Raw genomic sequence first — 24,872 nt, forward strand, 5'->3', positions numbered from 1 at the left:
TTTAGGGGGCACCTGGGTAGGAAGGAGAGGGTGTGGGAGGTGAGGGAAGCCTGGTTATTTCCTGTCTGTCTGCCTGCCTGCCTCAGGTGCTTTGCCCATGTGCGGACACTGGCTCAGACAGCACCAAGCGTAGCCGGTGGAGGGAGAAGGCGCTGGGGTTGTACCAATGTGACACAGAGCTGCTGGGGCTGTCTGCACAGGACCTCAGAGACCCAGGCTCTGTGGTAAGGAACATGGCCCAGATGGGGAAAAGATGGGTTCTGGGTTTCTCTCTGAAAAGAGGAGAGCTGGTGGTGATAGGGTGTCTGAGTCCTGTTACAGTTCTCCTGGTTGAGGAGCCGGGCATTAGGATGCCAGACGAGGGCAAAGGGTGGACTGCTGACCTACTTTCCCCCTTCCTTGTAGGTTGTGGCCTTCAAGGAAGGGGAACAGAAGGAGAAGGAGGGTATCCTGCAGCTGCGTCGCACCAACTCTGCCAAGCCCAGTCCACTGGCACCATCCCTCATGGCCTCTTCTCCGACTTCTATCTGTGTGTGTGGGCAGGTGCCAGCTGGGGTGGGAGCTCTGCAGTGTGACTTGTGTCAGGACTGGTTCCATGGGCAGTGTGTGTCAGTACCCCATCTCCTCACCTCTCCAAAGCCCAGTCTCACTTCATCTTCACTGCTAGCCTGGTGGGAATGGGACACAAAATTCCTGTGTCCACTGTGTATGCGCTCACGACGGCCACGCCTAGAGACAATCCTAGCCTTGCTGGTTGCCCTGCAGAGGCTGCCTGTGCGGCTGCCTGAGGGTGAGGCCCTTCAGTGTCTCACAGAGAGGGCCATTGGCTGGCAAGACCGTGCCAGAAAGGCTCTGGCCTCTGAGGAAGTGACTGCTCTGTTGCAACAGCTAGCTGAGCTTCGCCAACAGCTACAGGCCAAACCCAGACCAGAGGAGGCCTCAGTCTACACTTCAGCCACTACCTGTGACCCTATCAGAGAAGGCAGTGGCAACACTATTTCTAAGGTGAGCTTTCCAGGCCACCTGTTGTCCTCATATTTCTGTCTTCTAGCCCCTGTCCTTCTTTTGGCTCCAGTCTTGTCCCTGTTCCCCGGTTTTCAACCTCCTTTGGCCTAATCTCTTTGCCCCATTCTACACCTATCCAGATCCCTAGACTCTGATCCCTGTTGGAAGCCTGTGTCTACTCTCCTTCAGGAGATAGAGGCTCCCAAGTTTCGGGGTTGTGGGAGGAAAGATAGGGCCTGGTTCATCAGCTCAATCATTGTTACCCATTCTTTTTTTCCCTGATAGGTCCAAGGGCTGCTAGAGAATGGAGACAGTGTGACCAGTCCTGAGAACATAGCACCAGGAAAGGGCTCTGGTAAGACAGGTGTGGTTTGGGTAGGCTGTTGGGTAAACATAACCGAGTGACCCATGTATTTGTCACCTCTGTTGTGGCCATGGAGGATAAGACCAAGAGTGGCCTCTAACTCAGTCTGTCCCCGCACCCCTCACCCCACCACCTTCCGCCCAGACCTGGAGCTACTGTCCTCACTGTTGCCGCAGTTGACTGGCCCTGTGTTGGAGCTGCCTGAGGCAATCCGGGCTCCGCTGGAGGAGCTCATGATGGAAGGGGACCTGCTTGAGGTGACCCTGGATGAGAACCACAGCATCTGGCAGCTGCTGCAGGCTGGACAGCCTCCAGACCTGGACAGAATTCACACACTCCTGGAGGTAGGAAGCTGGGTTATGGGAAGGGCAAGAGATCAGGTCCAGCAGGCAGGGATCCCAGTACTGACGTTTTTCTCCTTGTGTGGGTGTGATTGCAGCTGGAAAAGCTTGAACATCAAGGGAGTCGAACAAGGAGCCGGGCTCTGGAGAGGCGACGGCGGCGGCAGAAGGTGGATCAAGGTAGAAAGGTTGAGGATCTTGTTCAACAGGAGCTTCAGTCAAAAAGGGCTCGGAGCTCAGGGATTATATCTCAGGTGGGCCGAGAAGAGGAACATTATCAGGAGAAAGCAGATGGTGAAAATATGTTCCTGACACCTTCCACAGACCACAGCCCTTTCTTGAAAGGAAACCAAAATAGCCTACAACACAAGGATTCAGGCTCCTCAGCTGCTTGTCCTTCTTTAATGCCTTTGCTACAACTCTCCTGCTCTGATGAGCAAGAGTTGTGACAGCGGCACCAAAGGTCATTTGTGGTTGTTTTTGTTTGTTTGTTTCTTAAATCCTACTGTTCCCTGGCCCGGACCTCAGAAGGAGCTTATTGCCTATCTGTAATTTTTCACTGCCAATTTTTGATATCCTCTCCTAGATTTACTGTTAAAAGGTTAATTCTTAAAGTCCATACCCTGATGCTCAGAAGTGTCTTGCCAGCAACATTCCTGCTAGCATACAGGAGTGATTTCCTGAGCCAGTTTCATTCTATTCTGAATAGAGACAAACAAATCTTGAGGAAGCCCGAGTGCGTACCTTTATTTTTGCCCCCACCACCCTCTATTTCTGTACTTCAATTTTTGTTTGTTTTTTGTTTTTTTGTCCCTGTTATAAAATATTTTGGTGCTTCAAAACTTGTACCTTCATTGTACCTCCTTTTCTTTTCTCCCCTTGGGTCCTTATTGTAAAAAAAGACAGTGTATGGTGTAATTACTTGTAAAGACCAAAAAGAATAGAAAAAAAAGAATTTTGTGACTCTACCTGTGGTCTATTTTTAATTTCATTTCTTTTGTTAAAAATAAAACAATGAGTATGTTTGGATACTATGAATATGATTTGAACTTCTTAAAGTGTAAAAGTGAAGGACTGAGGTTAGGAAACAACAGTAGCATGGGTCAACATAATTTTTAATAGTCTTTTTTTGGGGGAGTGGGGAAGGGTAGATTTTACTTAGAAAACATAAATGAGACTTAAGCCAAGGTTAACGTTTTCTCAAAGGGATGTCCAGTTGACCTAGCACCAGCAATAGAAAATTTATCTGTCCTACACTTAATTGCTTTGTGCTTTTTTTTGAAAATCTGTTGGCTGAACTTGAGTGCCAATATCTGAGTTACTCATTGCGTTGCATCATTGAACTATGTGTCTGTCCCCTGTGGCCAGATCACAGTGTCTTGGTTACAGTCGCTTTATAGTAAGTCTTACAATAGGGTAGACAGATTCATCTCACTTTTTTGTTTTTCAGATTGTTTTAGCAAGTTAAGTCACCAGCTCTCTTTCTCATGTAGTTGCTTTTCTGTCCTAAATCTGATTGAGTTGCACCGACACAAGTTATCTCCCTCAGTATTTTCTGTTCTTTCAGCTGGTGAATACAATAGCTCATCTAAATCATTTGTTGTAAGAATTCAGTAGGATTGATGTGTGAATATTTCAGGTAAAACCACTATATCAGTATACCACTAATTGACTTCACAGTTCTTGTTTTGTGTGTCTCTGGATGATCTAATAATATAGGCTGTATTATACTTCTCTTAATCCCTTTTAGTGAACACATTCTGTCTTCCTGGATTGAATCTCTTGCTTTTCCACCCACTCCTTGCTAACTTGAGTCAGTGTAGATCACATGATTACCCATAGTATTTCTCATGCCTGTAATCATACCTACCTTCCTTATTGTCTACTCTTTTCACCTCTCTCTTTCTTTGATACTGTCATAGGGAACTGTAATTAGCTTTCCCAGTAACAAAGCTATGCTTAGTGATGACCTAGTAGAGTAGAAATTTCTTCACCTGTCAAAATACAATGTACTTTACCTTACCACACCATAGGGACCAGGTAAAATTAATAGAAAATCCTGAGATAATTTATCTAAATATGAGAATTGTCTTCTAAACTTCTTTTTTCTCCTCTTCCATAAGTAGGAGGAAAGTCATGATTCTCAAGCCATTACAGATTCGCTGACACTTGTTAACGGAAAATTCTGATGAGGCATGATGAGAATCTGCCTACAAAAATCTCACTAAAGTTCTGAGTCACAAATTGTTCACATACTTCACAGTAAGCAGGCAATCCAAAGTCAGGACAGTTGTATACCTTTCTTAGGTTGCCTCCCCTAATTGGGGCTGTATTAGACATGAGGGGCCAGTTTTGACACTTTTAAAACCATACACAAGGATGCAGCACTAAGTTTTTGCACATAGGCGAGAATTTACCTTGTGATTAAAAGTTAGTTGTATGTTCATTAAGAAACATGATGAAATCTGCAGCAAAAATTTAATTTCACAGGCTATTCAGTGTTCTCTGAGATAATCTGAATTGAGAAAAAAATTTAATCTTGGTTTAAAAAAATTGTAATAAAACTTGACCACTGGTAAGCCGGCTGTCTTGGTCTCTTCTGCTGTGAGAAAAAATACCTCAAGACTGGGCAATTTATAAACTTAAATGTATTGCTCACAGTTCACATTGTAAACATATACAGCACAAACTTCTGGAGGTACCTGCGCCATACCTGGGCCCATTTCAGCCACAGCTGACAGAGCCAAGGAGTGCTGCACCAGAATTCAGGAAATCAAGGTTTGGGGTGGTACTGCGCAGTGAGCCCCAGCTCCAAGGGCACTCTGGGCCTCCCCTTTAAAACTTTCTACTTTCAAGACCCTAACACTCTGAGCCTGTAATGGGTATGACCTTATCAAAGAACTCCAAAATGTTTTATGGTAATTCTTGTTAGGATGAATAGCATCTGACTCCCTTATTCTGCTAGTCTTAATGAAATGTTCCCATGGACACATGCCTATCTTCTCCTGAACACACTTTTTCATGCTTAACATGGCCCAGCTGAGAACTTTCCAAATCTTTAAGTTCTGCTTCTTTTTCAATTACAAATTTGATCTGTAACTTATTTCTCCTCACATTTTACTGTAAGCAATCATGAGAACCATGCAACACCCTTAACCCTTTGCTTAGTTACTTATTCCACATGTCTTAGTTTCATCACTGTTCATTTCTGCCCTTCAGAAACACTAGGACACAAAACTCAGCCAAGTTCATTGCCACTTTCTAACAAGGATGGCCTCTTTCTAGTTTCCAATGAGATAATCTTTATTCATCTAATGTGATCAGATTTTTTTCTTCACCCAGTTTTTTATTTTGAAAAGTTTTAAGATTTCATAATTTGAACATGACAATGAACATCTCTGTCCTTCACATAAATGTACCAGTTAATATTCTGTGCCCATGGACTCCTCTCTTTCTCTGTCACTCTCTTTCTCTCTCTCTGTCTTACACGCACAAACACACACACACACTTTTTGATGAACCATTTGTAAGGAAGTTCCAAAACCTGTGTAATTCATTCCTAACTTATTAAGTGTCTCCTAAGAATAAGAACATTCTCCTACCTGTTTTCATTCATCGTCAAGATAATGATGTTCAGCTCGCAGATGCTATGATTCTTACAAGCCAGTAAAAAAAAATGGTATCTGTTTTCGCTGTAACACAGGATTCACTCAATGGAATTAATTCTACTCTGCCTACTTCACAGGGTGCATTGCCAGAGGCCGGCTCTCTGTAAGCCTCTCGAAGAATAGGAAAGTATTTCTGCCCTCCAAAAGCTTACGGTGCTGTGGAAAATGTTGGCAAATCAGATGAAATAATACATATGCAAGTACTTAAGTTTTATCAACTTTTAATGCCATTATATACATGAAAGATACTATTTTTCTCTCTGTTAATTCGTTTTCTCAAAGAAAATGGGATTTAGGAAAATGGGAAAGCGTGAAAAAACATCAGAGGAACTGTAGTAGCATTTGGAAAACAATGACAGTTTTTTTAAGGTGTTCGAAGGCATAGTATGTCTTAAAACTTATTTTTTTCTTATCAGAGGGATATATTGTGATTGTACTGCCTTGTAATTTCAAGTATTGTGCACCCTATTAACTGGTGTTCTTTTTTTAAAATACTTATTTCTCTGCATATACCCTTGCTTTTTTCCTTCAACTTTTAAGTTCTGGGGTGCACATACAGGAGGTGCACGTTCGTTACATAGGTAAACGTGTGCCATGGTGGTTTGCAGCACACATAGTTCCATCATCTGGGTATTAAGGCCTGCAGGCATTAATTCTTCCTGATGCTGTCCCTCCCTGATGCCGGAACCCCTTGCCACTGACAGGTCCCGGTGTGTGTTATTCCCCTGTCCCCACCCATGTGTTTTTACCATTCACCCACCACTTGTGAGAACATGCAGTGTTTGGTTTCTTGTTCCTGCATTAGTTTGCTGAGGAAAACAGCTTCCAAGTCCATCTGTGTCCCTATAAAGGATGTGATCTTGTACTTTTTATGGCTGCATAGTATTCCACGGTGTATATGTACCACATTTTATTTATTTAGTCTATCATTTATGGGCATTTGGGTTAATACTATGTCTTTGCTATTGTGAACAGTGCTGCACAGAACATACAAGTGCATTTATCTGTATAAAAGAATAATTTATATTCCTTGGGGTTATATAACCTGTCCCTTCCACTGTGTGAGAACACAGTGAGATCCAGTGTGAACCAGGAAGTTCACACTCCACAGATACCAAGTTAATCACCTCTTTGCAGTTGCCAACATTTGGAGCTATGAGAAATAAATGCAGCATCCAGAACTGTGAGAAATAAGTATCTTTTGCTTATAGGCCACCTAGTCTAAGGTAAGTTTTTATAACAGCCCAAATGGTGTAGCATGTTGCTTGTTATTGTTTCATACAAAGCATACAAGGCTAATTCTATAGTTACTTCCATCTTTACAATGGCTTCCCAAAAACAAAAATGAGCAATATTAGTAATGTCTGTCAACTTAAAAATGAAGGAAATTAACTTGCCATTATTTATTTTATTTTTATTGCATTTCTCCATGTTTTTAACTCTTCAATCAACTGTTTTTTCCAAAACACTAATTATCTTTATTTTCTTGGGGCACAGTTCTTAAGCTGCTGCAATCAAACACAGTGTAATAGATTCAATATTGGTAAATTGCCATGCTCCCGTGGCCACCAAATCGGCTATTTGTAAACATACTTTAGTTCCATGCTGATACTCATTTTTTATTTTTGTGAATAAATTCTGCTTTGATGAGATAGAAATGTTCTGCTTTTTCTAACGACAGCTTTCCTGTGAATTGAAAATATGAGTGCTTAATTGGTGATCTCCTTTTTTCTTTTCAGTGCTTCTCTTTTCTTTCCTTTTTTCTTTTATTTGCCCTACCTATGCTTGCATTCCTTTATTTACAATATCTTATTTGTTACAATTCACATTTTGCACCTGTGAAAACTAACTGCACCTGTTTAAAACTTTGTCCCACATTGATCAACATATTTATTTTTTCATAGTCCCCCTCCACCCACCCTTTGCTTTCTGGTAACCATCAATCAGCTCTTTACTTACATGAGTTGGACTTTCTTAGATTTCATGTATAAGTGAGATACTGTGATATTTGTTTTTCTGTGTCTGGCTTATTTCACTTAACATAATATCTTCCAGGTTTATTCTTGTCCCAAATGAGAGAATCTGTTTCTGCCTCCTATTTTAAGGATAATAATAATTTCATTGCAAATACTATTATATAATATTATTCCATTACTGTTAGGAATACATAAATGTCCACCATCACATGAATGGTTTTCTAACAGTGGACACTTATGGTAGCCTCCATATCTTAGCTACTGTGAATAGTGCAGCCGTGAATATGGGCGCACAGAAATGTCTCCAACATAACCAATTTCATTGTTTTCACATGTCCCCAGAAATGGCATGTGCTGAATTATTTGGTAATTCTATTTTTAATTTTTAGGAAATTCAATGCTGTTTTTCGTAGTGGTTGTATTAACTTCCATTCCCACAAATTGCACACAAGAGTTCCCTTGGCTGCACACTTTCACCAACACTTGTTATCCTTTGTCTTTTTTATAATAACCATTCTATCAGGTATGAACGGTAGTAACTCACTGTGGTTTTGACTTGCATTTTTGTAACAGTTACAATGAGCGTTTTGTCATATACAGGTTGCGTTTTCTTTGGCTTTTTGGAGAACTGTCCATTTTTGTCCTTTGCCCATATTTTGATTGGCTTATTTATTTTCCTGGCATTAAAGATGTTTCAGTTTTTTTATACATTTTGGATACTAGCCTCATACCAGATGTATGGCTTGGAAACATTTTCCTTCAGTTGATGGGTGGTCTCCTTAGTCTGTAGTTTTCTTTATTGTGCAGAAGCCATTCTGTTTGTTTTTGCTTTTGTTCTCTGTGTTTTGAGGTCACGTCCAAGAAATGCTTTCCCAGACCAATTGTTGTGGAGCATTTCTTCTCTGTTTTCCTTCAGTGCTTTCACGGTTGCATGTCTTAACTTTAAAAGTCTTTAATCCATCTTCCATTGATTTTCCTATATGGTATGAGATTAAGAGTCCAGTGCTAGTCTTCTGCTTGTGGGTATCAAGTTCTCTCAACACAGTTTCTTAAAGAGACTGTGCTTTCCTCATTTTGTGGTCTTGACATCTGTCAAAAATCACTCCGTCACAAATGCATGGGTTTATTTCTGGGCTCTACATGTGTCTGTGTTATACCAATACCATGAAGTTTAGTTAACCATTCCTTTGTAATCATTTTTGAGATCAGGTGGTGTGATTCCTCCAGCTTTGTTGTTTTTGCTCATGATCGTTTTTACTGTTTGAGGTCTTTCGTTGTTACATACAAATTTGGGGGTCATTTTATTCTATCTCTGTGAATAAAGACATTTGGAATTTTGATAGGGGTTGCATTGTGTCTGAAGACCTCTCGGGATAGCATAGAAATTTTTCTTTCTTTTTTTTTTTTTTTTTTTTAAATGATGGAGTTTTGCTCTTGTTGCCCAGTCTGGAGTGCAGTGATGCAATCACGGCTCACTGCAACCTCTGCCTTTGCCATTCTCCTGCCTCCCAAGTAGGGATTAAAGGCGCCTGCCACCACGCCTGACCAGTTTTTGTATTTTTAGTAGAGATGGGGTTTCATCATGTTGGCCAGGCTGGTCTTGAACTCCTGACCTTGTGATCTGCCCACCTCAGTTTCCCAAAGTGCTGGGATTACAAGTGTGAGCCACTGCACCTAGCTGATAGTATAGACATTTTAACAGTACTTTTTCCTGACCACAAAAGGGGTATGTTGTATATTTGTATCATCTACCACTTCTCTTTTCAAAGTTTTACAGTTTTCAGTATGCAGATCTTTCACCTTCTTGGTTGAATTTACTACTAGGTATTTTTTAAGATGATACTATTATTCAAGTTGTTTCTTAATTTTTTTAAAAAATAATTCTTTATTACTGTGCAGAAATGCTGCTGATTTTTATGTATAGATTTTGAACCCTGCAACTTTACTGCATTCACTTATCAGTTCCAACAGTTGTTTAATGGAGGCCTTAGGGGTTTCTATACACCAGATTAGGTCATTGACAGAGACCATTTTAATTCTTCCTTTTCTATCTGAATGTCTTCTATTCCTTACTTTTGTTGTTGGTGGTTATAGTGAGTGTCTAATTGCTGTGATTAGATCTTCCAGTAAGGTGTTCAACACAGTACCACCACTTCTATTCAATACATTAGAATACAAGTGATGAGAGTGGGTGTCTTTGTTTTGTTCTTGATCTTCCAGAAAAAAACCTTGTTTTACTGTTGAGTATTATGATGAGTAGGCTGTGGGTTTTGTATTCTTTCCTTCCTCATTTATTGAGAATTTATATTTTGAAAGTATAAGAAATTTGTTGAAATGCTTTCTTTGCATCTATTGAGATGATTGTATGGTTTTTTTGTTCTTCATTATGTTAAAATGGTCCTATCAGGTTTTTTTCTTTGCATATGTTGAACCACTGTTTGCATCCCAGGGATGAATCCCACTTGATCATGGTGAATGACCCTATCAGTGTGCTGTTGAATTCAGTTTTCTAGTATGTTCTTGAGGATGTTTACATCAAACTTTATCAGAGATACTGGCCTACAATTTTCTTTTCTTGTAGTGTCCTGCTTTGCCTTTTATATCAGACTGGTATCTAGCCTTATAAAATTAGTGAGGAAGTCTTCCTTCAGTTTTTTTGGAAAACCTTGAAAAAGATTGGTCTTAGTGAGAGACCAGACTAGCTGGATTTCCCAGGCCTACTAAGAATTCCTAAGCCTAGCTGGGGAAGTTGACTGCACCTACCTTTAAACATGGGGCTTGTAACTCAGCTCACACCCAACAAATCAGGTAGTAATGAGGGCTCACTAAACTACAAATCAAGCTAAAAGCAGGAGGTAAAGAAATAGTCAAATCATATATCGCCTGAGAGCACAGGGGGAGGGACAATGATCGGGATATAAACCCAGGCATTCGAGCAGGAAGTGCGCAGCCCCTTTTGGGTCCCCTCCCATTGTGTGAGAGCTCTGTTTTCACTCTATTAAATCTTGCAACTGCACACTTTTCTGGTCCGTGTTTGTTCAGGCTTGAGCTTAACTTTGACTTGCCGTCCAGTCCAGCACTGCTGAATGCTGTGACCCACTGTTGACTCTCATCCCTCCGGATCCAGCAGGGTGTCTGCTGTGAGGCGCCCATTGCCACTCATGATTAGGCTAAAGGCTCGCCATTGTTCCTGCATGGCTAAGTGCCCAGGTTCATCCTACTCAAGCTGAGCACTAGTCGCAGGGTCCCACAGTTCTCTTCCATGACTCACGGCTTCTAATAGAACTGTAACACCCACCACATGGCCCAGTGTTCCATTCCTTGGAATCTGTGAGGCCAAGAACCCCAGGTCAGAGAACAAAAGGCTTGCCTCCATCTTGAGAGTGGCCCACCACCGTCTTGGGAGCTCTAAGAACAAAGATCTACCAGTAACATTAGGTCCTCAAACGTTTGCTAAGATTTACTTATGAAGTCAACAGGCTTTGCTTTTGTGGAAGACTTGTATTGCTAATTCCGCCTCCTTATTTTTATGATCTGTTCAGATTTTCTATTTTCTGATTCAGTTGGTAGATTTTGCTTGTATATGCATTTACCCATTTCTTGAGGATTGTCCAGTGGAGGAGCATGTAATTGTTCATAGTAGTCTCATGATTCTTTGTGTTTTTGTGGTATCGGTTGCAGTGTCTTCTCTTTTGAATTGTGTTCATTTGAGACATCTTTTTTCTTCTTTTTAAGTTAGTCTGGCTAACGTATGCTGTTTTATCATCTTAGTGAACCAATGCTTAGTTGCTTAGTTGCATTGATCTTTTCTGTTGTCCTTCTACTCCCTATTTGTGTATTTGTGCGCTCTCATTTTCTTCTGATTTTCGGTTATGTCGGTTTTTCTTTTTTATATTCTTGAGATGTAACAGTAAGTTATCTATTTGATATCTTTTTCGATGTAGGCATTTATTGCTATAAACTTCCCTCTTGGAACTGCTTTTTCTTCATTCTTTAAATTCTGATGTGTTGTGATTTTATTTGTCTTCATCTCATAAGACTTACCTTTTACAGTTAAAATGTTCTAATTTAAGCTGATAGTACCTTAATTTTATTACCTCATGAAGACTCTTCATTTGTTTCATATTTTGTATATTCTGCTGTTGAAGGGAAAATTCTATTATCTGCTAGGTATATCTAGTCTAAAGTATTGTTCTAATCCACTAATTCAATAGAACTGTTGGTTCTATTGAAATGTCCCATTGTTACTAAATTGAAGTTCATAGAATCTTTCCAATCTATTACATCGTTTATATATGTAGGTATGCTGATGAAGGGAGTGTGCATTTTTACAATTGGTACAGAATTTTAATTAACTGACCCCATTATCATAATTTAATAATATTCCCCCACTCTCTTTACAGCTTTTGACTGGAAGCCTTTTTTTCTGATACGAATATAGCAACATCTCCTCTTTTGTGATCAACATTTGCTTGGAATAGTTTTTTTAAATCTCTTTACTCTCAGTCTCTGTGTGTTGTTAAGTCTAATGTGAGTGTCTGATTAGTGGCACCATATTGTTTAATATTTTTTGTTTTTTTTAAATCTAACTTTCCTTTCTGTGTCTTTTGATTGAAGAACCTGTATAGTTAACAACTTACTACTTGCATTTTGTTAATTTTTGACTGGACTGTTTTATTCTCTTCTACACTTGCAGGCTTTGTTTTCGATTAGTTGTGTTTTCTCAGTGGTATATTTTTGTCTCTTGTGTAACTACTAGAGATTTTTTTTCTATTACCTAGCATGGTTCTTACGTAAAACGTCTTGTTTTGTTCTAATTTAAGGTGATAGTATGTTAATTACTATATGAAGACTCTACCTTTTCATTTCCCACGTTTTATGCTATTAATGTTATACTATGCAACTATTTGTATTGGGTGTCCACTAAGGAGTTCTGTGTAGTATAGTTGTTACTATTTATATTTGTATACTAATTTTAATAGTAATTTAAACATTACTTTTAGAGTAGAAGAGTATACTGTATTGTTCATTTAACTTTACTGGAGAGCCATATGTTTTTTTATTATTATTTATCATGGTTTCGTTTCACATGGAAAAACCCTTTAGACATTTCTTGTAAGTCTTGTCTCATGGTGACAAACTCAGATTTTGTTTGTGTTAAAATATACTTACGTGTTTTTTATTGCTGAAATACAGCTTTGCAGTTTAGAGTATTTTTAATAAGCTTTTTAAAATTTTATTTTAGCACTTTCAACATGTCATCTCACTTTCTCTTCACTTGCAAGTATTTTGTTGAGAAGTTTCCTGATAGCCTTACCTAGAAGACCCCTTTGAGTTTATCCTCTTGCTGCTTTCAAGATTCTTTTCATCTTTGATTTTTACAATTTGATTAATGTATCTTGGAGTATTCTCTTTTAAATTGATCCTAATTGTGGCATTTTGAATTTGTTGAGTTAATGTCCCTCCTAGAATTCGGGAAGTGTTTGTACAGTACATATTTAAATAAGCTTTCTGCTCTTCTTTCTCTCCTCTTTTGGGTGCACTCATAATTGTTATATTTATGCATGGATGTGGTGCCACAGATCACTTTTAACTTTTTCCTCTTTTTTTTTTCCAATCTTTTTTTTGTTGTTGTTCCCCTAATTGGCTAATTTCATCTGACCGCTGTTTGAGCTTGTCAGTTCTTTCTTCTGCATGATCAGCTATGCTGTTGTAACTATTGAAATTTTAAATCTAGTATTAAATTGTAAATATTTAAAAGTCTTTCTTTGCATTTATGTAGCTGTAGGAGTCCTGGTTAGTTTTTTTTTTAAAAATCTGCTTCTTAATTTTTAAATTGTACTCACGCATTCTTTCCTTAATAAACTTTTTTTTTTCTTTTTTTTTTTTTGATGGGTCTCTGTCATCCATGCTGTAATGCAGTGGTGCAACCTCGACTCACTGCATCACTGCAACCTCCACCTCCTAGGTTCAAGTGATTCTCCTGCCTCAGCCTCTCGAGTAGCTGGGACTACAGATGTTTGCCACCACTCCTGGCTAATTTTTGGGTTTTTTTTGTTTGTTTCTTCTGAGTAGAGATGGGATTTCATCATGTTGGCCAGGCTGGTCTCAAATTTCTGACCTCTGGTGATCCACCTGCCTCAACATGCCAAAGTACTGGCATTATAGGTGTGAGCCATCACTCCTGGCCCCTAATAACCTTTTATTGTCTGTATTTTTTCTCATGCATGGAGTTTATGACTCTCATTTTGAATTCTTAGGAATTTCATAGATCTCCATTATTTTATGTCAGTTTTTATGTCAGTAATTAATTTGCTTTGTTGGTATCATGTGTACCTGTATAGCTTGTGTTGTTGTTTGTGCATTTGGAGGAGCAAAACAACATTTTGAGTCTTGCATGATGATTTTGGTTAAAGTCTTCTTTTGTTAGGTCTGTGAGCTGATAGTTTTGCCTCTGAGATCACAGTTGAGTTGGTTTGACATAGATCTTCTGGCTGATTCTGGGTCCAAAGAAACAGACTTTGCCAGGCCTATCTTGGACACTACCAGCATTTTACAGCCTCGTATTGGAATCCCATGATTCCAACAGAGAGACAAGAGACAGTCTGTAAATGAGAGCAGAATTCCTTTTGTCGTGGTGGGATATGAGTGGGTGACCTTTTATCTGACTACTGTCACCCTCTATCACCATGGCTCACACTTGTAATCCCAGGACTTTGGGAGGCCAAGGTGGTTGGATCACATGGTCAGGAGTTTGAGACCAGCCTGGCCAACAGGGTGAAACCCCATCTGTACTAAACATATAAAGTTAGACTGAGGCTGACAAGATGGCCGAATAGGAACACCTTTGGTCTGCAGCTCCCAGCAAGATCAACCTAGAAGGTGGGTGATTTCTGTATTTCCAACTGAGGTATCCAGCTCATCTCACTGGGTCTGGTTAGACAGTGGGTGCAGCCCATGGAGGGTAAGCCCAAGCAGGGTGGGGCGTCACCTCACCCAGGAAGCAAAATGGATCAGGGAACTCCCTCCGCTAACCAAGGGAAAATGTGAAGGATTGTGCCTTGAGCACTGGGCCCCTGGGATTCCAGTACAAAACTGGGTGGCAATTTGGGTAAACACTGAGCTAGCTGCAGGAGTTCTTTGTCATAACCCAGTGGCGTGTGGAATGCCAGGAAGTCAGAATCTTTCACTCCCCTAGAAAGGGGGCTGAAGACAGGGAGCCAAGTGGTCTAGCTCAATGGATCCCATCCCCACTGAGCCCAAAAAGCTAAGATCTACTGGCTTCAAATTCTTCTCGATAGCACAGCAGTCTGAAGTGGACCTGGGATGCTTAAGCTTGGAGGGGAAGGGGTATCCACTGTTACTAAGGCTTGAGTAGGTGGTTTTCCCCTCACAGTGTAAACAAAGCCATGGGGAGGTTTCAACTAAGCGGAGCCCTCTGCAACTCAGCAAAGGCACTGTAGCCAGACTGCCTCTATACATTCCTCCTCTCTGGGCAGGGCATCTCTGAAAAAAAGCAGCAGTGCCAGTCAGGGTGTTAGAGATAAAACTCACATCTCATGGGAGTTTGCACCCGGGGGAAGAGGCAACTGTGGGCACAGCTTCAGCAGAAGATCTGAAGAGAGCAATCTCCCAGCACAACATTTGAGCTCTGCCAAGGGCAAGACTGCCTTCTCAAGTGGGTCCGTGAATCCCACATATCCTGACTGGGAGACACCTCCCAGCAGAGATCGACAAACTCCTCATGCAGGAGAGCTCTGGCTGGCATCTGGCGGGTGCCCCTCTGGGAGGAAGCTTCCAGAGGAAGGAACAGGCAGCAATCTGTGCTGTTCTGCGGCCTCTGATAGCCTCATGGCTAGTGATAGCCATGCAAACAGGGTGTGCAGTAGACCTCTAGCAAACTCTAGCAGACCTGCAACAGAGTGGCTGACTGTTGGAATGAAAACTAAGAAACAGGAATAGTGTCAACATCAACAAAAAGGACATTCATTCAGAAGCCCCATTCAAAGGCCACCAAATCAAATGCCACCAACATCAAATGCCAAAGGTAGATAAATCCATGAAGATGAGGAGAAACCAGCACAAAAAGGCTGAAAATTCCAAAAACCAGAACTCCTCCAAAAGATCACAATTCCTCACCAGCAAGGGGACAAAACTGGATAGAGTATGATTTTGACAAATTGACAGAAGTAGGCTTCAGAAGGTGGGTGAGAACAAACTCCTCCAAGCTAAAGGAGCATGTTCTAACCCAATGCAAGGAAGCTAAGAACCTCGAAGAAAGGTTAGAGGAATTGCTAACTAGAATAACCAGTTTAGAGAAGAACATAAATGACCTGATTGAAGCTGAAAAACAGCAGGAGAACTTCACAAAGCATACATGAGTATAAATAGCCGAATAGATCAAGAGGAAGAAAGGATATCAGATTGAAGATCAACTTAATGAAATAAAGTGTGAAGAAAATATTAGAAAAAAAAAGGAAAAGGAATGAACAAAGCCTCCAAGAAATATGGGACTATCTGAAAAGACCCAAACTATGTTTGATTGGTGTACCTGTAAGTGACAGGAAAAATGGAACAAAGTTGGCAAACACTCTTCAATGTATTATCCAGGAGAACTTCCCAACCTAGCAAGACAGACCAACATTCAAATTCAGAAAATACGGAGAACACCACAAAGATACTCTGCAAAGGGAAACACATCAGACTAACAGTGGGTCTCTCTGCGGAAACGCTACAAGCCAGAAGAGAGTGGGGGCCAATATTCAACATTCATAAAGAAAATAATTTTCAACCCAGAGTTTCATATTCCACTAAACTAAGCTTCATAAGCAAAAGAGAAATAAAATCGCTTACAGACAAGTAAATACCAAGAGATTTTTTCACCACCAAGCCTGCCCTACAAGATTTCCGGAAGGAAGCACTAAACATGGAAAGGAACAACTGGTACCAGCCAGTGCAAAAACAGAGCAAATTGTAAAGCCCATCAACACTATGAAGAAACTATGTCAACTAACAGGCAAAATAGCCAGCTAGCATCATAATGACAGAATCAAATTCACACATAACAGTATTAACCTTAAATGTAAACAGCTGAATGCCCCAATTAATAGACTGGCAAATTGGTTAAGGAGTCAAGATGCTTCATTTTGCTATATTCAGGAGACCCATCTCACACACAGAGACACACATAGGCTCAAAATAAAGAGATGGAGGAATATTTATCAAGAAATGGAAAGCCAAAAAAATCCTAGTCTGACAAAACGGACATTAAACCAACAAAGATCAAAAGAGATAAGGGCATTCCATAATGGTAAAGGGATCAATGCAGCAAGAATAAGTATCTTAAATATGTATGCACCCAATGCCGGAGTGCCCAGATTCATAAAGCGAGTTCTTAGAGACCTACAAAGAGATTTAGATTCCCACACAATAATAGTGTGAGATTTTAACACCCCACTGACAATATTAGACACAACAAGACAGAAAATTCACAAGATTATTCAGGTCTTGAACTCAGCTCTGGACCAAGTGGACCTAATAGCTACAGAACTCTCCATTCCAAGTCAACATAATATACATTATTCTCAGCACCACATCGTACTTATCTAAAATTGGCCATGTAATTGGAAGTAAAGCACTCCTCGGCAAAAGCAAAAGAACCGAATTCATAAAAAGCAGTCTCTCAGACCACAGTGCAATCAAATTAGAACTCAGGATTAAGAAACTCATTCAAAACTGCACAAGTATATGGAAACTGAACAACCTGCTCCTAAATGATTACTGTGTAAATAACGAAATGAAGGCAGAAATAAAGATGTTCTTTGAAACCAGTGACAACAAGGTCACAATCTACCAGGATCTCTCGGAATCCAAGAGCTTGTTTTTTGAAAAGATCAACAAAATAGACTGCTGGCCAGACTAATGAAGAAAAGAGAGAAGAATCAAATAGATGCAATAAAAAATGATATAGGGGATATCATCACTGATCCCACAGAAATACAAACTACCATGAGAGAATACTATAAATACCTCTATGCAAATAAACTAAAAAGTCTAGAAGAAATGGACAAATTCTGGGACACATACACCCTCTGAGTCTAAACCAGGAAGAAGTTGAATCCCTGAATATTCCAGTAACAAGTTCTGAAATTGAGGCAGTAATTAATAGCCTCCCAACCAAAAAAAGTCCAGGACAAGATAAATCCACAGTTGAATTCTACCAGAGGTACAAGGAGGAGCTGGTACCATTCCTCCTGAAATTATTCCAGGCAATAGAAAAAGAGGGATTCCTCCCTAACTCATTTTATGAGGCCAGCATCATCATGATACAAAAACTTGGCAGAGACAGAACAAGAAAAGTTTAGGCCAGTATCCCTGATGAATCTCGATGCAAAAATTCTCAATAAAATACTGGCAAACTGAATCCAACAGGACATCAAAAAGCTACCCACCATGATCAAGTCAGTTTCATACCTAGATGAAAGGCTGGTTCAAACATACAGAAATCAATAAATGTAATCCATCACATAAACAGAATTAATGACAAAAGCCACGTTTATCTCCATAGATGCAGAACAGTCCAACAAATTCAGTGCCCCTTCATTCTAAAAACTCTCAATAAACTAAATATTGATGGAAGGTACCTCAAAATAATAAGGGCTATTTATGACAAACTTACAGCCAATATTATACAGAATGGGCAATAACTGGAAGCATCCCCTTTGAAAACTGGCATAAGACACAGCATAAGACAACATAATATTGGAAGTTCTGGCCAGAGCTATCAGGCAAGAGAAAGAAATAAAGGGTATTAAAATTGTAAGAGAGGAAGTCAAATTGTCTCTGCTTGCAGATGACATGATTATATATTTAGAAAACCCCATTGTCTCAGCCCAAAATCTCAAGCTGATAAGCAACTTTATCAAAGTCTCAGGATACAAAATCAGTGTGCGAAAATCACAAGCATTCTTATACACCAATAATAAACAGAGTCAAATCATGAGTGAACTCCCATTTACAATTGCTACAAAAAGAATAAAATGCCTAGGAATACAACTTAGAAGTGATGTGAATGACCTATTCAAGGAGGACTACACACCACTGCTCAATGAAATAAGGAAGGACACAAACAAATGGAAAAACATCCCATGCTCATGGATTGGAAGAATCAATATCATGAAAATGTCCATACTTCCCAAAGTAATTTATAGATCAATTCTATTCCCGTCAAGCTACCGTTGACTTTTTTTTTTTCACAGAATTAGAAAAAGCTACTTTAAAATTCATATGGAACTAAAAAAGCCCACATGGCCAAGACAATCCTAAGCAAAAAGAACAAAGCTGGAGTCATGACACTACCTGACCTCAAACTACACTACAGGGTTACAGTATCAAAAACAGCATGGTAGATACATAGAACAGTGTAACAATGAACAATGATACGTAGATACATAGAACAATGTAACAACGGAGGCCTCAGAAATAATGCCACACATCTACAACCATCTGATCTTTGAATAACTTGACAAAAACAAGCAATGGGGAAAGAATTTCCTACTTAATGGCGCTGAGGAAAACTAGTTATTTAGATGCAGAAAACTGAAACTGGACCCCTTTCTTACACCTTACAAAAAAATTAACTCAAGATGGATTAAAGACTTATGTAAGAGGCTGGGCGCGGTGGCTCACACCTGTAATCCCAGCACTTTGGGAGGCTCAGGTGGGTGGATCATGAGGTCAGGAGATCGAGACCACGGTGAAACCCCGTCTCTAATAAAAATACAAAAAAATTAGCTGGGCACGGTGGTGGGCGCCTGTAGTCCCAGCTACTCAGGAGGCTGAGGCAGGAGAATGGCGTGAACCCAGGAGGCGGAGCTTGCAGTGAGCAGAGGTCGCGCCACTGCACTCCAGCCTGGGCGACAGCGAGACTCCGTCTCAAAAAAAAAAAGAAAAAAAACTTACGTAAGACCTGAAACCATAAAAATCCTGGAAGAAAACCTAAGCAGTACCATTCAGGACATTGGCATGGGCAAAGACTTCATGACTAGAACACCAAAAGCAATGGCAATAAAAGCCAAAATTGACAGATGGGATCTAATTAAACTAAAGATCTTCTGCATAGCAAAATAAACTATCTTCAGAGTGAAAAGGCAAACTACACAATGGGAGAAAAATTTTGCAATCTATCCATCTGACAAAGGTCTGATATCCAGAATCTACAAAGAACTTAACCATATTTACAAGAACAGAACAACTCTATCAACGAGTTGGTGAAGGATATAAACAGACATTTGTCAAAAGAAGACATATATGCAGCCAACAAACAGGAAAAAAAAGCTCATCACTGGTCAGTAGAGAAATGCAAATCAATACCACAATGAGATACTATCTCAGGCCAGTGAGAATCACAGTCATTGAAAAGCCAGGAAACAACAGGTGCTGGAGAGGATATGGAGAAATAACACTTTTACACTGTTGGCAGGAGTGTAAATTAGTTCAACCATTGTGGAAGACTGTGGTGATTCCTCGGATCCAGAACCAGAAATACCATTTGACCCAGCAATCCCATTGCTGGGTATATATCCAAAGTATAAATCATTCTACTATAAAAAGAAACATGTTTATTGTGGCACTGTTCACAATAGCAAAGACTGGGAACCAACCCAATGCCCATCGATGGTAGTTGATTTACACCATGGGATTCTATGCAGCCATAAAAAAGGATGAGTTTATGTTCTTTGCAGGGACATGGATGAAGTTGGAAACCATTCTCAGCAAACTAACACAAGAACAGATAACCAAACACAATGTTCTCAGGCATAATTGAGATTTGAACAATGAGAACACGTGGACATGGAGGGGAACCTCACACACCGGGGCCTGTCATGACATGGGGGGCTTGGGGAGGGATAGCATTAGGAGAAAAACAATATAGATGATGAGTTGATGGATGCAGCAAACGACCATGGCACATATATACCTATGTAACAAAACTGCACATTCTGCACATGTACCCCAGAACTTAGTATAAAAAATAAATAAAAATATTTGTCTTGGGTGCTTGTCATCCCAGATACTTGGGAGGCTGAGGCAGGAGAATTGCTTGAAATCAGGGCAATCAGGCGAGAGAAAGAAATAAAGCATATTCAAATAGAAGAAAAGCCAATTGTGTCTGTTTGCAGATGACATGATTGTGTATTTAGAAGACCTCCTCATCTCAGCCCAAAATCTCCATAAGCTGATAAGCAACTTCCAAAGCCTCAGGATACAAAATCAATGTGCAAAAATCACAAGCATTCTTATACACTAATAAGGGAGGCAGAAGTTGCAATAAGCCCAGATTGCTGCCACTGCCCTTCAGCCTGACGACAGTGAGACCCCGTCTAAAGACAAAAAAAAAAGCAAAAAAGGAATATAAATAATATAAATACTATTGTATCATGGAATTACACAGTAAACATATAGATTTGCCATCTAATAACAAAATGACTCCCTCTGCAGCACATTTGACATTTTTCATCCAGTGTGTGTGTGTGTGATTGGTATACAGTGTTTAGAAGGAAGAGAATAAATGAAGCCCTATGTGATACATATGCCTTTGAATACATATGGCCTTTGAAACATTTTTGAATTATAACTGGGGACTACTCAGCTCTCCATATATGATTGGAGATACATAATCCAATATAATATAATTTTATTTATGACCATGTAATTTGAATATAATGAAAATAAATCATTCTGTTTCAGAAGTGAATTTTTTCCCCCAACCATTTTAAACTAGAAAATATTGTTTATTTTTTAGGCATTAAAAATAGGTAGTGGGAGAAGTGGCTGCAAGCCAACATTTTGTGGCTCCTTGTCTAAGAGATCAAAGAATATAACTAAATATCACAAACCATCTTTGTCATGACAGCAGATTTCTTAAGAAGACCTAACAAAATCTGTATTTCATTTGGAAATTTCTGTTTCCTTTTTCCTTTAGAAACTGGGCATTGTTTCACTTGCAGTTTTCTTTGGTGGTGATAATTACCTGCAAGGTAAATGCAAGTTTTCCTTGCCTTTCAGTGGTTTCCGCCCCAAATATTTATCTGTTGTCTAAAACTTTCCATATCTGTTAAGCATATGCTTTTGCTACCTCTGAATTAAATACATATGGTAAAATTGCATCTTATCCCCATCCAAGCCATAACTAGTTTTTTTGTTTTTGTTTTTGTTTTGTTTTTTTCCCCATCTGGGTGCCCAGCCTTGTCCAGTGTTGCCTTTATTTTTTCCTCCCAGTTCTGAACAGCATCCTGTGGTTCTGCTGTTATTGCTAAAATCTTATTTATAAATAATTGATATGTAAATGAGTTAAAGATAGTCTTTGTGTACTGGCCCTAAGTTAATTTTTTAATGCAAATTGTGAGCTGGTTGTTCAAACCCCCTAGCACAAGAGTCCAATTTTAATACAAGTTATATATTTAAGATAGCACAAATGAACAAAATCTAGTCATTATATTTTCCTAGTGTGCAACTGAAAAACTGCTCAGCATCTGCTGCAGATAAAATATAACTTTTGCTTATAAGACCCCAAACCAGCACTTAACACAGAGCTTTTGGAACTGAATTCCTGGTAGGCCTGTTAAGCAACTCATGTATACATTCTTCCTGTTTGGACCTCCTATCCCCCAGAAATCACCTTCTACTTTTCAGCATCTGAAGAGTAATCCCTGCACCTTAATCTTGTGTACAGTTTCATACTGTGAATATCTCCTTTTATGCTACCCTGTTACTGCCTCCCAAAATATCTTTTTCTCTGACCAGCTTCCAGATCCTTAATCCCCCAACATGATTCTTTTTTACCTGTCACAGATACATTGCCAAATTCAGATATTTACACATGCTATATTTTTTAATGTGTAAACAACAGGTCTTAAGCATTATACTTCTGCTTTTGATACCCCACAAGCTTTACCCAGCATCTGCTAGCTGTTGATAATATGTTGCTAAGTGGCATCACCTACATATAATTCTCTTCTTGGATACTCCTTTCCATGGGAGTTCTCTTGCCCTCCTCCCCTTCAGGATGATGATCCCTCTTCTGAGAGAGGAGGTAGAGAGAAGATACAAATGAAAGGAGTAGTGAGATAAAAGCTGATCACTGTGATATGAGAGCTGCCCTCTTCACCAGTTTCTCCCTCAGAAGCTCTGTCTTCTTCCACCGGAGATGCCCACCACAGTCATATCCCTCGATGTTATCACTGGGAAAATTGAGCAAGTAAAACAGGGAGGGGTTAGCAGAACAAAGACTGAAGGAGGACTCTCCTCTCTGGATGGGTGGGTCAAGTTGGGGTCAGAGAGAAACAATATCCAGGAGCTTAACTGGGCTATGGTGTTAGTCTCTGGTGTTTGGAACCCCCTGCCACAAATACATGAGCATGGCATCTGCTTTAGGGCCTCAGAAACCAATCCACAGCTGACTTAGTGAGTCTCTGGATTAGACATAGTGGTGACCAGAGCCTGCTAGAGCACTCTTCTTGGAATTCACATGGCACTTTTGGGACAGGCCTTTGCCCAAGAGGGAGGAAAACAAGGAAGACGGTAGGAGTAGTGACAGGGGAGAGCATTTGGATCAAGTCAGAAGGAGCAGTGCTTTGGCCATGTCCATAAAGAAGCTACCCCAGTCAACCATGTTTCACTTCAGGCTTCTTTCCCTCCACCCTTTTCACTTGCTTACCGATGCCCCCCAGGAAGTCAGTGTCTTCTCTTCTTAAGCACAGGTAGAAGCAGAATTACCATCCTTACAAGGCCCAGCCCAAGCGTAACCATATGTTAAGCTTTGCTTTTCTATCAGAACTTCCCATGAGAAGTGCTGTAGGGCAGTGTTTGATGAGGTAAGAGTTCTGGGGGGTTCTGAGGAAGAGCAACAAAACAGCACAGAGACCCTCTAGGGCACTGGCAGCTGATGGAGAGAAAATCAATATGATGCCTAGAAGAGTGATGGGCAAGTGCTGACCTGGGATCTCTCCAGGGTTCCAGAAAGCTTCAAGGACTGTGGGCCCCAAACTCTGAGCATTTTTTAAATTGTGGGATTTTGGAAGTCAAGCAAAAATGCATTTAATCAATGCCCATATAGGAAACAGCCTGGAGTCTCTGATATCAAATGCTTTTGGTTTTGGATATAGGACTCTGGGATATCTTCCAGCCAACTTCTCCATGGATACACAGTGAAAGTGGCATGCAGATGACATGCCAGCTATTTGGTGCTGTGTTCTGACCTGTTTTTTTAGGCCAGCCTGGAGTGAAGTCTGGATAAGAATTCCTTAGCTCACATCCACTGTCCTGGGGATTGCAGGGTCACATATCATAGGCTCTTGCATATGGAATGGGACTATGGATGTCTATGGTCTTAACACCCTGAATATGTTGGTTCTCTTGTATTTTCTGGCCTCAGAAGATAAGCAGAATCCCACCACCTTGACGTCGTCCTAGGTGTTTGGAATTTTGCCATGTGGCCTCCAGCTGTAGAACCCTTCTCTGCATAATGTGGCACTTCCAAAATGTCTTCCTGACATGTTTTTCTTTTTTTTTTTCCATCATTGTCTGGAGGAAGATCCTAGTCGGCTGACAAGGTCTCCTTTGTTTGCTGATAAGAACTTCTTAGCATGCAGCTCTCCTGCATACCATATCTTGGCAATATGCACCCTTGCTCAAGGACCAAATGAGACACTGCTGGCCCCAATGTCCCCCAATGTAACCTTTGTTTCTACCTGACACTACTTTTTCAGTAAATGACATTCTCTACCCACCATAGGGAATCACTTGGTTAACAATCTTCTCTGTTTCTATACCCAATCCTACAAAGTGTGTAAACAGTCAAGACTCCAGGTCACTAAATAGAGCCTGTCCCTGGTGGCAAGCTAATCTCTAGGTCTCTCAGAGAAGGTCAAAACAGTTTCAGCAAGTATGTAGTTTCCTCACAGAGGCAGAAAATGCAAAAGAAAATGAAAAGAAACAAGAAATATCTCAGAAGACATTCATATTTATGATACCTATTGGCATAAATAGGTCCAAAGGCCTCCAGAGATCTTTGCTGAACAATCTGTTTCCACCCCCTGGGTCCACTAAGGTTACTTTCAGCCCCATGTCAGAACCTTCATGTGCTAGCCAAGCCCAGAGCAGTACAACGCTTCTTTGAGATCTGCCCTCTTCAGCAGACCGTATTTCCCAAAGAGAGAGAGGCACTGAGGAAGGGTCCTGGTCTCGGTGGTACTGGGGGTGCTTCTGAGAAAGGGTGAAAGGATGAACCAGTATTCCTTAGCCTCTCTAGTATCTCCTGGTGAGTGCAGCAGATTGAAGCTGGGCAGAAAGTAAAGCCACAGCCAGGGCAGCGCTGAGCTGCATACTTAATCTCCGGGATCACTGAAGCCAAGCTTCCAGAGGCTTCAAGAAAATTACGATGGGAGACAGCTGTAACCTAAATGCTGGAGTGTTTCCCCTGAGTGGGCAGAAAGGCACTGCTGGGACTGAGTCCTCA

At 40.4% G+C, this 24,872-nt stretch overlaps 1 protein-coding gene and 2 long non-coding RNA genes across 13 annotated transcripts in view; 2 read left to right on the forward strand and 1 right to left on the reverse strand.

The window, feature by feature from the left end:
* KDM5D (lysine demethylase 5D) overlaps positions 1 to 2,748 on the forward strand; it is a 40,157-nt gene extending 37,409 nt beyond the window's left edge. For 5 of the 10 annotated variants that reach the window (XM_055269546.2, XM_063635411.1, XM_055269547.2 and 2 more), the window contains 5 exons: positions 87 to 224; positions 406 to 1,005; positions 1,291 to 1,360; positions 1,514 to 1,713; positions 1,809 to 2,748. In XM_055269546.2, coding sequence (XP_055125521.1) covers positions 87 to 224; positions 406 to 1,005; positions 1,291 to 1,360; positions 1,514 to 1,713; positions 1,809 to 2,159 — 1,359 coding nt within the window. In that variant the 3' untranslated portion in view covers positions 2,160 to 2,748. Of the gene's footprint in view, positions 1 to 86; positions 225 to 405; positions 1,006 to 1,290; positions 1,370 to 1,513; positions 1,714 to 1,808 lie in introns of those variants that run through there. The other 5 variants (XM_055269548.2, XM_063635414.1, XM_063635413.1 and 2 more) reach the window with 3 other exon arrangements.
* LOC134736085 (uncharacterized) overlaps positions 1 to 20,514 on the forward strand; it is a 124,117-nt gene extending 103,603 nt beyond the window's left edge. Inside the window, exon 2 of the long non-coding RNA XR_010119785.1 lies at positions 18,105 to 20,514. This is a non-coding gene — a long non-coding RNA (uncharacterized lncRNA). The remainder of the gene's footprint in view (positions 1 to 18,104) is intronic.
* Positions 1 to 24,872, reverse strand: part of LOC134736084 (uncharacterized) — a 107,400-nt gene that overhangs the window by 9,293 nt on the left and 73,235 nt on the right. The gene's annotated exons all lie outside the window — the stretch shown is intronic.

The sequence above is a fragment of the Symphalangus syndactylus genome, chromosome Y (assembly GCF_028878055.3).
Source record: "Symphalangus syndactylus isolate Jambi chromosome Y, NHGRI_mSymSyn1-v2.1_pri, whole genome shotgun sequence".
NCBI lineage: Eukaryota > Metazoa > Chordata > Mammalia > Primates > Hylobatidae > Symphalangus > Symphalangus syndactylus.